The sequence below is a fragment of the Erinaceus europaeus genome, chromosome X, assembly GCF_950295315.1.
Source record: "Erinaceus europaeus chromosome X, mEriEur2.1, whole genome shotgun sequence".
NCBI classification, from domain to species: Eukaryota; Metazoa; Chordata; class Mammalia; order Eulipotyphla; family Erinaceidae; genus Erinaceus; species Erinaceus europaeus.
In genome coordinates, this window is record NC_080185.1 from 64069095 (window position 1) to 64081632 (window position 12538).

Consider the following 12538-nt stretch of genomic DNA (forward strand, 5'->3'; position numbering starts at 1 on the left):
TTGGAAATGGTATCTCAGGTGAGAGTATAGTAGAGCTCAAAGTAGTACCTAGGGTTTGAATTTGACCCATTTTTTGTTACTTGCCAGCTAAGTGATTCATCTAATATGTAAAATGACTTAGTCAAGACACATACTCTCTGTAAGCCTTGGCTTCTTTATCTGTAGGATGGAGATAATATTACTAGTCCTCTTTCGCCTAACTGTATACAAAATACTAATCAGTGCTTGGTTCATAATGGACATTCAGTAGGTTAATGGTGTTCTGGTTCAGATGAGATTGCTAAAACACAATTAGGAGCTCTAGATTATCAGAATTGTTTAATGGCAAATATTCCTACAACATGTTATATTAGCATTTTAAATATTAAAATGTATACATTGTGCATAATCAAGAAACTAGTAATGATTGCTACCTCTAGGATGACAGACTAATGTGGGTGGGGGATTTATTTTTCTCTGTATAATTGCTATGAACAAAATAGCTTTGAACTGCACAGGTGCACTTCTGTGTGGAATTTGTTTTTTCCCTGTCCCAGGGTCCCATATTTATGGATTCTACTAGCCGTGAATGACAGCTGGTTGAATTTGCAGATTTGGAACCTTTGGATACAGAGATCCAACTTTCAGGGACTCGAGCATCCACAGACTTTGTTATTCATAGGGCAGTCTTGAAAGCAACCCCCTGTGAATACCAAGGTATTACTGTATTCAAGTTTTGAGGGAGTCAGAAGTTACACATAGGTTTTTGACTGCTTGACAAGTCAGTACACATTATCCTCTGCATTGTTCAAGGATCAATTGTATGCCCTTTTAGAATGTTTGAACTTACTGCCCTATCTATGTGTATTATTGAGAATAAAAGTTTTCCATGCATATGGTTCAAAATTACAACAGCACACAAGTATATAAAACAAAAATTAGACTCTTCTTGAAAAAGAAACAAACACTATTACCAAGTACATAGATATATTCATAGAAATTTTGAATTAAGTAGCATGGATAAACATGAAGGAATTTTAATTTATTTGTACACAAACAAACTCATAAAAACCTTTCTGTGTATTTGTAGCTTGACTTTAAAAATGGTTTTTTTAAATTTTAAAACAGATATTTATTCCCTTTTGTTGCCCTTGTTTTATTGTTGTAATTATTGTTGTTGTTCTTGATGTTGCTATTGTTGGATAGGACAGAGAGAAATGGAGAGAGGAGGGGGAGACAGAGAGAGGGAAGAGAAAGATAGACACCTGCAGACCTGCTTCACCGACTGTGAAGTTAACTTACTGGAGGTGGGGAGCCGGGGGCTTGAACTGGGATCCTTATGCCAGTCCTTGCACTTTGCGCCACCTGCAGAGTAGTATTCCATTTAATATATATCCCATAAGTCCAGTTATCTACTGATGAATATTTGGGTTTCTTCTACTCCTTGGATATTGTGAATAATGCAGCTATGAACATAGGGCTGCATTCATCTGTTAAAGTTACTATAAAACACATTTTTATCTTGGAAAATCGTGCATGTAATATATGCCATTCTCACATATACTATACAGATATAAACAATTCAAAAAGTAAAAGTCCTCTTTCACATTCTGTTAATATTGTTTCCTTCTGTTTTTTTCTTTTTTCTTTTTTATTTATGAAAAGTAAACACTGACAAAGCCATAGGATAAAAGGGGTACAAGTTCACACAATTCCTACCACCAGAACTCCATATTACATCCCCTCCCCTGATAGTTTTCCTATTATTTATCCCTCTGGGAGCATGGACCAAGGGATATTATGGGGTGCAGAAGGTGGAAGGTATGGCTTCTGTGATTGCTTCCCCATTGAACATGGGTGTTGGCAGTTCAATCCATATTCCCCCTTCCGGGTTTTTCTATGTAATATTGTATAGAGGTTCAAAGAATGTAGTCTAGAGCAAGTCTTTATGAATTTTAACCCTGACATTGTATGTTACTAACCATATAACCTCGTTAAGTTGCTTAGTCTCTGTTCCTCTGCTCCATAACCTATAAAATTGGGATACTATTGTCTGTCTCATAGAAACTATCTAGAATATTAAACAAAACAATGTACTTAAAGCACCTGTAATAATTCATGCCACATAGTGAGTGCTATATATGTTATAATTATAACAATAATAATTATAAACTTAATACAGGGCTGGGTGGTGGTGCACCTGATTGAGCACACATGTTACAGTGTGCAAGGACCCAGGTTTGAGCTTTTGGTCCCCACCTACAGGCGGAAAGCTTTCCTAGTGGTGAAGCTGTGCTTCAGGTGTCTCTCTGTCTCTCTCGCTCTCTATCACTCCCTCCCTCTCGATTTCTGGCTGTCTCTATCCAATAAACAAAAATAATGAAAAATAAAAGGATATACATAATACATGCTAACATGGTCTGTATATTTAGTATTAGTGGGATATTTTATCTGCATCTTTCTTTGTTGGCAGATAATTTAGATATATTCTCATGTAACTTATGTATAGATTCACTGCTTAATTTTTAGTGGTCCCATGCCTCAGGAAATATGAAGACATTAAAATCACTCCAACAGAGACTGGGATGTGGATAGAGTACAGAATGCACATGAGTGAGGCCTGGGGTTTGACCCTTTGTACCCCATATACCTCATTATATCAGTACTCTGGTTTTTAATCTCTTGTAAAATAAATCTTTAAAAATCACTCATTTGTCTTTTCCTTATATTGATTGAAATTTCCGGTTTTTTTTACCATTACTAACTATGCTGATGTCAGTCTCCAGAGTTTGTATGGCAGTCTTATTGGAAGACCTTTGTGGGTATTTTGCAATTTGGTTAATATATTCCTACTGTAGCAAATCAGTAAGCAGGTTCTTTGTTGTTTTTTTAGCAGCTCCTTTAGAAAAACTTCCTTAAAAACTGGCTGCCATGGCCTACAGACCCTGGATTATATTCCCAGTTATGCCATGAAGCTAGTCTTGAGGGTGATATTTAGAATCTCCTCAACAAGAGGATCCAACAACTCCTGAAAAGCCCAGCTTGACCTATGGGGTTTCCCTGTGTTTCAGATCAGTGCTGAGTCCCCGACTGGCTTGCCATCACACAAAGGCGAGTTGGTGGTTTCATTGAAATACATCCCAGCCTCCAAACTACCTGTTGGAGGTGACCGGAAAAAGAGTGAGTTTTCTTTGGGGCCTTGGATATAGCATTTAGTTTTCTGCACAGGATCTTTGTGAGGTGGTGCCATATAATGTTGGAGAGACCAAATTTGAGATCTTTCCTGGATCATCTTCTAATCCTTTACTAAGTAAGCTTTTTCTACAGTTTTTAAAACGAGGAGGGAATGCCTTAGGGTTGACCTTTTTTTTCAGTTCACTATGGCAAGAAAATAAGGAGGCAGAATAAAACAGAAACTTTGAAACTGAGAAAGGCTGGCTAGGATGAATGATTAAGTATGGGATTGTTTGTGAGTATGAGAGACTGAGTTTCTTACTTCAGTTGGCCAAGAATTATGTTATCTATATGTGATAGTGGGGCTAGAATTGGAGATGAGTTTGTAGCTTGAATGAAAAGTGCATTGAACATAATGGTAAGGAACTCAATTTGATTAATTGACCAAAGGAAGCCAGAGATTTTTAAAAGAAAAGCAATACTTTCAGCTGAAACAAGATTTAACATACAAAGCCAAACAAATTGTTAACCAATCATGAACCTAAAGGCTGGAATACTCCCAGAGGGTTAAAGAATTGGAACACTATCAAGGGAGAGGATGGGATATGAAGTTCTGGTAGTGGGATTTGTGTGGTGTTGTACCCCTTTTATCCTATGGTTTTGTCAGTGTTTCCTTTTTATAAATAAAAAAAAAAAGAAGAAAAAAATACTATCAGCAAGATCCACTCCACAGAATTTGGGGAATTAGTGAGCTCTCCAAATAGGGTTTGTAGAATGACAGTACAAGCAAGGATAGGATTGTAGGTAACAGTGACATATTTTTGTCATAGCTGAGGCCTCACCCCTCTAGGCTGACTTTTTCAGATAGAAAGAGAAACAGACAGAGAGGGAGGTAGTGCATCACTGAAGTTTCCCCCAGTCCTGTGGGGACCAGTCTTGAACCTGGGTTGCATGCATGGCAAGCAAGAACCCTCCCAGGTAAGCTATCTCCATGGTCTAGGACAGTCATATTTTAAAGGATGAAGAACAAAAAAACATCATTGTCATTTAGTTATCAAGAGAGAGTAATGCCAGGGACTAGGAGACAGCTCATCTGGTAGAGCATGTTCATCACCATAGTTCAAGTTCCAACACCATATGAATGCACCATGACACCAGAGGAGACTCCACAAATGGTAGAGTGGCATTGTGGTCTCTTTTCTCTGAAGTAAAAAGAATGGAAAAGGTAGCCTGGGAGTAGTGGAATCATGCATGTTCAAGGTCCCAACACTGCCAAAAAAAAAAAAACCCCATAAAATGAAAACTTAAGCACACCACTTTAAAAGAAGAAATAAACCACTATCAGAAAGCAGCTTGTAGTACAAGAAATTGAAATTGTCAACATTATTGAAATAGCACTGGGAGATGAGATCTGAGAAGGACTGAAGACATGGGTCATCAGTATCTGGTTACATTTTCAGTCAGATTTCACTAGAAAGTAGGCTGAGTGAAGGAGAAAGACAAATACCAGATGACTTTACTCATGGGATTTAAAAAGCAGAACAAGTAAAGATGGGGTGAAATACAAATAAACCCTTAGTCTATATCAGGAGACCTGGAGTTGCTAAAGAAGGAGGGGGGAAGAAGAAGGGACTAAAAGATGGACTGAATACAGTAGACTGCAGTAGAGAGTGGGTGGTGTTTGGGTAGAGAGCAAAGTGTACTAGCATGTATTCCTGGGGAGATGTGAAAGCGTACCCCTGAAATAATACATTTTTATAAAATAGCATTTCTTCAATTAAAAAAAAAAGGAATGAGATTGAGTGAATGAAGCTAAGAAGGAGAGGTGATGACAAGAGAGACATTCAGAATATCTTGAAATGGAGATAATAATTAAGATTTTCTTTTGAGGGAGTCAGGCGGTAGCACAGCAGGTTAAGTGCAAGTGGCACAAAGCACAAGGACAGGCATAAGGATCCCAGTTCGAGCCTCCGGCTTCCCACCTGCAGGGGAGTCGCTTCATAGGCGGTGAAGCAGGTCTGCATGTGTCTATCTTTCTCTCTTCCTCTCTGTCTTCCACTCCTTTCTCCAATTCTCTCAGTCCTATCCAACAACGACGACATCATCATCAACAACAGGAATAACTAAAAACAACAACAACAACAAGGGCAACAAAAGGGAAAATAAATAAATATAAAAAAGTTTTTTTTGAATGAATATTCTTTTTTATTGTTAAAAAATATTTATCCCCTTTTGTTGCCCTTGTTTTATTGTTGTAGTCATTATTGTTGTTGTTGTATAGGACAGAGAGAGGAGGGGAAGACAGAGAGGGGGAAAGAAAGATAGACACCTGCAGACCTGCTTCACCACTTGTGAAGCGACTCCCCTGCAGGTGGGGAGACAGGGGCTTGAACCGGGATCCTTATGCCAGTCCTTGCGCTTCGATCCATGTGTGCTTAACCTACTGCACTACTATCAGACTCCCTGAATGAATATTCTTAAAAGGAGATAACATCTATTTAATTAATATATATTTAGACGGAGGAAATGAGATCAGTAGAGAAAGGGATACATGTTTCTACACTATCCAAAAATTGAACTTTTATATTTAGTAGGTTATTTCTTTTTTGGGGGGTTTGGGGGTTTTGGAGTGTATGTTTGTTTGTTTTTTGTACCAGAACATTTCTCAACTCTGGTTAATGATGGTGTTGAAAATTTAACCTGGGACATCTGAGCCTCAGGCATTGAAAGTTTTTTGTTTGTTTTTGCATAATTATTATACTATCTCCCCAGCCCGAGAACTGTGATTATCATTAACTTATGTGGACATTTTTTATCTAGTATTTCTAGACCTCAAAAGTAACCTAGCAAGTTATATCAATTAAAAATTTTACTTTCAGATGTTGGAGGAAACCTATAATAAAAAATACGAGGGTATTTGAAGTTGATGCCTGATGAGTCTTTCAAAATGGGGCTGGATCAAGAAAACAAATGGAGAGAGTCCTCTTTTTCAACTATGCAGCCGCTACCATACAAGTCTATTCTGTAACCCTCAGTTTTCTCATCTGTAAAATGAGGAGAATAATAGTCTATATTTCATAATTGTTTTTGAGAATTAAATGCCTAGTGAGGAATATAGCATTTACCTAGTTTTTCCTCCCTCCCTTTCTTTTTGCTGCCAGATCTTTTTGTGCCTGCATGATTCAAACATTCCCAGTAGACTTTTTTCCCTTTCAGTGTTAGATAGAGACAGAGAGGGAGAGAGAGGAGGAGAAACACTACTATACTTTTTTTTTTTTTAACCACTATGAAACTCCTCTGTGCATGGTGTTCCCATGTGGTACCATCAACTTGAACCCAGTTCCTCATGCAATGTAAAGTGTGCACTCTACTAAGTAAGTGATCTCTTGCCTCCTATCTAGTTTTGAACAAGTATTTATTAACATTATTTTTGTTAATTGAGTTCCTATTGTCTACAGTTAGGTCCTGAGAGTGAAAGTCAAATATGGCCCAGTTGTAGCTTATTGCCTTCACAAGCAAGGAAAAGGAGTATTATGTAGGTAATGCCTCAGAGAAGTCTGAGAGTAGGGGCTCACATGCTATGGCTAACATCCCTTACAGGTAAAGGTGGGGAAGGGGGAGAGCTCCAGGTGTGGATCAAAGAAGCCAAGAACCTGACAGCTGCCAAATCAGGAGGGACTTCAGACAGCTTTGTCAAGGGGTGAGTCCCTGGATCAGCACCAAACTAACCAGTTTCAGGACAAGAGAACTAAGAGAAGACAGATCCCAATTTAACCTTTCTCTGTGGATGTTATCCATGTGTGTCCTACTACCTCCAATAGCCAACTTTGTTCCTGAAATTAGAAAATAATAAAACCTCTACTACTATGTTTATACTTATTTGAGCTCAATTTGAATTGGGCTATAAGGCTGATTTTCAAATAGAAGATTGATAGATAGATCTGACTTTTCCCTTATTAAAGATTTATGCTATTAATTAATTCTGAATAAAAATATGTGTTCCTTGAGTATCAAAATGGGAACTCAGAACTTTGTCCCTTATAATATTTAATACCCCCAATTATAGCTTTCTCCTAGTAATAGACTACCCCCTCCAGCTTAAATTTGCTAGTAAATCATGTTTAACTATTTGCCTATAGTAACTACTGTTGGTTGTATTTAAAGAAGAATTTACCCAATATGAAGGGAACCAAATATTTAAAACCCATATTTGTGGAATATAAACAATAAGTCACTTATAATTTTATATTAATTTTTCCTCCAGGTTTAAAGGAATTGAATCAGGTAACTAACTTATCTAGTGGGAGACAGTAGGAGCTCAGCTTCAGGTCCTAAAGAAGGAGTATGTGTAATAGGGAATGAGCACTGACTCATCTTCCTGGGATAAATATGTGGTAAGGGAGAGAGAAATCTAAATAGATATTGCCAGATTTTAGTAGGTTATTGATTACTCCCCACCTTCTGCCAGATACCTCCTTCCTATGAGGAACAAGGCCAGTAAGCGTAAAACTCCAGTGATGAAGAAGACCCTGAATCCCCACTACAATCACACATTTGTCTACAATGGTATAAGGCTGGAAGATCTGCAACACATGTGCCTGGAACTGACTGTGTGGGACCGGGAACCCCTGGCCAGCAATGACTTCCTGGGAGGGGTCAGGCTGGGTTTTGGCACTGGTGAGAACCTCCCCCTCATTCTCACTGTCTAAAAGGCCTTTTGTTCATTCACTTCCAATATGCAGTACACCTCCCTACAAAATGTCACTATGATAAGACCTGGATTCTTTCCTTACAGTTAATATTCAACCAGTACTTATTGAGTGCTTGCTATGTGCCAAACTTAGGAGGAGGCTGAGCCCATATACTCTTAGGTGTATAAATAAATATGACTCTGATTACTAGGAATTCAATTGTCTTCCCACCAAAGAAATCTACACACCTACCTGTATTTTATATTTTCCTTTCAGTTAAAATGAAAGAAGTTCTCTTTCTATAAAAGGCCACACTCTTTCCAAGTATTCTGGGTCACATTTGCATTTTTCTCCCCAAACTCTTTTAATTAGTGATTTACAAAATTATAAGATAAACAGGGGTATAGTTCTGCACTGTTCCTACCACCAGAATTCTGTGCCCCCATTCCCTCCATTGGAAACTGCAGTAGTTCTCCCAAGCTCACAGATATGGGTTGACTATTATTTCTATAACTATATATGTACATATTTTTGCCCATTTTTTCCTGTTGCCCCACCTTCTCTTCCTTTCTAAGTCATACCTACACTTATTGCTATTTCTGAATGACCTACCTTTTTTTTCCTCTTCGCTCTCTAAGTCCTGATGGAGCCCTCTAATCCTGCTCCCCTAACATTTTCCCCATTTCTCGGGATATGAACCAGATTTCTTTTGGGGTTGCACAAGGTGGGAGTTCTGGCTTCTGTAATTGCTTATCCACTGGACATGGGACAGATTGATCCATACCCCCAGCCTGTTTCTATCTTTCTCTAGTGGGGTAGGGATCTGGAGAGGTGAGATTCCAGGACATATTGGTGACTTTTTCTGTCCAGGGAAATGAGCATGGAATCTTAGTGGCATCTGCAACTTGGTGGCTGAAAGGCAGTAAGAAATAAAGCAAGACAAAACAATAAAATTAAACAATGAATAAAAATAGAGCAGATGAGAATAGGGATCTTAGGATGGGAAGAAGCTAGGAAGTCTATTTTAGGTATGTTCCTATGGGCCCCTAACTTTACTAATTTTTGTTTGAGCTTGATAGTTAACATGGAGGTGGGTTAAATATATTGTCTGGGAAGATGTAGTCAGAATTGAGAATAGGGCTAGAAAGCTGGATTAGGGCAGAGAGTAGCTCCCAAACTTGAAGAAAGTATGTAAATACAATTAACTGCTTACCCCAGTGGTCTGATCCAGGGCCCATATATATTCACATTTAATGACCTCACTTTTGGAATCACCTGTCTGCCTTGTCTGACCAATTTCTTTTTTTAAGACTTTATTTATTTACTAGTGAAAAAGATAGGAGGAGAGAGAGAAACAACCAGACATCATGCTGGTACATGTGCTGCCTGCGACTGAACTCAGGACCTCATGCTCGAGAGACCAATTCTTTATCTACTGCGTCACCTCCTGGACCACATTTCATTCTCTCTTCCTCCCTACTAGAGATGAATACATATTTATTCTGATATTAACAATCTTAAGAAAAAGAAACAAATATTCCTTGGATTTTTGTCCCCCCCCAATTTCTTTAAAAATCTTGTCTCCAGTTTCTCATCTCTTGATAACTTTCTTTTTGCTCTCTACATATACTGAGTTTATCCCCACTCCATCAATTTTACAGTTAGTGTTCCCTCTCTGAAGACTGCCTTCTTCACAGATTTCACATATTGATTCAAATGTCTCCTTTTTAGAAAGCCTATCAGACCACTCCTTCTAAAGGAGATTTTCTAGCTACTGCAGGGTCACCCTGCTTATTTACTTCATTACATTTCATGCTATGATGACTTCTCAGCTACTCTTGTTGATTTACTTATCTATTTTTCTGTTTTCCTTACTCAAATGTAAGCTGCCTGTGTGTAGGACATTTTCTGCTTACTTCACCATTGTATGTATCTGGCACACAATAGGCACTCAATAAATGTTTGTTGAATGAATGAATGTACAAGGAATAAGGATGTAGACCTGTAGTCTACAGCTAGAGAAAAGGTTCTTCCCTTAAAAAAAAGTTTAAGTCAATTTGACAACAGAAGGCCAGGAGCTCTAGAGTGAGGTGTCTGGCACTAGAGCTTTCTAACAGCCTTAGCATCAGAAGTCTCTAGCTGTTGTGTATATTTTACACTCCTATCTTATCCACCAGGCATCTCTTGCTAGAATCTCAGGAGTATATAAATAGTTCTGGAGGATCAGTAAAGAGAGCAGTGCAGCAGTTCCCAGATTTCTGACTCAATCAGCCCATCTTCACAGCAAACTTTCTCATACTTTTTAACACATGCTTCCTAGGGAGCTGAAGATTGGGGCCCCTGTTCAGCCTCCTCTGGTGTTTCTCCTTAGGGATCAGTAATGGGGAAGTAGTGGACTGGATGGACTCGACTGGGGAAGAAGTGAGCCTGTGGCAGAAGATGCGACAGTACCCAGGGTCTTGGGCAGAAGGGACTCTGCAACTCCGTTCCTCGATGGCCAAGCAGAAGCTGGGCTTGTGAGTCCTTGTGTTTCTCTGAAGGTCCAGCCCTGGCCAGGGCAAGTCAGAGGATGTGAAGAAACTAAAAGAAAACATTTATAATTTAATATGTGCATGATGTATGTATGTGTACAAATATGAATTTCTATAAGTTCTTATGCAAGAGTGATGCAGACTTGTTCCTCCTTTTAAAGCAGGCTCAAAAACTGATCTTTCTAGGATTTTATTTATGCACAACCTAGTACTTTTCAAGTGTTCATTCTTATATCTTTATGAGGTTTTAACTTAAAATATTTTTAAAACTTTTTATCTCTTATTTTCCTATCCTGTTACTACTTGTCCAGAAAGGCGAGTTATCTTTGACATTTATACTGGTCTGTATTTCAAAATGTGCATGGTCTGAGGCCAAGACACTGGGAAGCAGGGTTGGGTTACTAAGAACAGAAAAGGAAAGGAAAGGTGAGTTGGTCCCCTTTTTAAAACTCCAATACGTGCATTCCACTTATTTTCTATATTGATACATTTCTAGAACTTGTCTTTTAACCTGTTTTTATGCAATTTCTACCTTTGTTTAAATATAGTTATTTTCTTTGAAATGATAAAAAACAAACAAACAAAAACTAAGTTCCATCTGGCTCTTAATCACCTTCAGTAGACATTTTGGGGACCCTTAGAATGCAGCTGATTTAGAAAAATAAAAACTTTAATTAGGTGATAGCTTTCTGACTAAGTCAGAGGTATGTCTAACCACAGCTTCTGGTTAGTCCCAGTGGACCTGAGTTAGTGAACTTGAAGTCTGTCCTAGCTTGTGTTGATCATTTTAAATTAGTAATTGTTGTAGTTGGAGAGCTCCTCATCTCTCTAGTAAAAGATGAGACATATTCATTCTCATGTGCCACACCATTCTTAATGCTTGTGCACACAATATGTTACCATATAGGATATGGTATACATATCATTCTATAGACATAGCCAAGTGCTGTCATAATTGGCCCGGTGTTCCCCCTGGATAGGCACCATTAGTGGTCTGAGAGAATGTGTTCAGAGAATCTCCCAGTTACCTAAATTCTATTTTGAAAGGGTCTCAGTTCCTATGTTTTTTTTAAGTTTCCTAATATGATCTAGCTATAATGTGGGAGTGGTTGAAACCTTTCTAGAAAGGAATAAGTGACCTAAGAGTCATGTGAAACTGTTCAAACTGATGTTTTCATCTATACATTTAAATTTGTTTGGAAAAGAAAATATGTATCAGAGAAGAAGTCTCTTTTAATATAGTCAGCTGTTAATTAATTCTTCCATAAATCTACTGAATTGAGAGCAATTCTGATTCATAATGTGTGAACTGGGTGAGCAGTGTTTTAATTTTAAATAGGATTTTTTGGGGATGGATTGTTATTGTAATGGAAGGTTAACTTGAGTCCTAGGTTATAATTTTTTTTTTGCCCAGTACTCCCTGAAATGTATGTGTGCTTCAATAAAGCTTTCTCATTTGTCAAATGTTTGCATTTGTTAGTTCTATACATGTTTTTGCTTGTTTCTTTCTAATGTCCTGACTTAATGTTGTTGCTTTACATGTGGCTTAAAGGATAAGAACCAAAGTGACAAATACTCTATTCTAGAAACTCTGTGCTAATTTAAAGAAAATGTTTCTTGAAAAAGGACTAGATAGCTGGATCAGGGAAGAGAGTAGCTCCCAAATATGGGAAAGGTGTATAAATATTGTTGACTGTAAACCCCATTGATTTGATCTGATCTGGGGCCCATATTCAGCTTAGGAGCCCATGTGACCTCTGCATCCCTGTAGATCTGAACTCACATTCTGTGGTCATGAGTAGGAACATTCCAAACTGCCCGAATTTTAGGACCCATCTTCGTTAGGTGGAAGATGAGTATGTTGTCCAGACTCCCTTCAGAATATGCAGAATATGGAACATTCTCTACCGTTGTTGATCCAAGTTGAGGGAAAGGTCCTATGGGGGCCCACAAAGTGGTGTATTGTGTTGTTCCTGATAGAGATAACTGGTAACAATGGAGAGAGGAATTTATTTGAGGTCTAGGCCCATCATGTCTGTTTGGGAATCTCAGGACTCCCCAACTAGGGCGCCAGCTGATGAGGTGGCCTGATAGTGACTAAAGAGTCATCATTAAAGTATGCCAGTCTCTTTCCCTTATTCAGCTTTTGCTATCATTACTTTG

The 12538-nt window shown here is 38.3% G+C and overlaps 1 protein-coding gene across 1 annotated transcript in view; it reads left to right on the top strand.

Annotated features, from left to right (window-relative positions):
* SYTL4 (synaptotagmin like 4) overlaps window positions 1–11839 on the top strand; it is a 99937-nt gene extending 88098 nt beyond the window's left edge. Inside the window, exons 14-17 of the mRNA XM_016194511.2 lie at window positions 3051–3159; window positions 6754–6853; window positions 7622–7830; window positions 10216–11839. Of these exons, the coding sequence (XP_016049997.1) occupies window positions 3051–3159; window positions 6754–6853; window positions 7622–7830; window positions 10216–10364 (567 nt within the window). The 3' untranslated portion in view covers window positions 10365–11839. The remainder of the gene's footprint in view (window positions 1–3050; window positions 3160–6753; window positions 6854–7621; window positions 7831–10215) is intronic.
* Window positions 11840–12538: the final 699 nt, after the last annotated feature.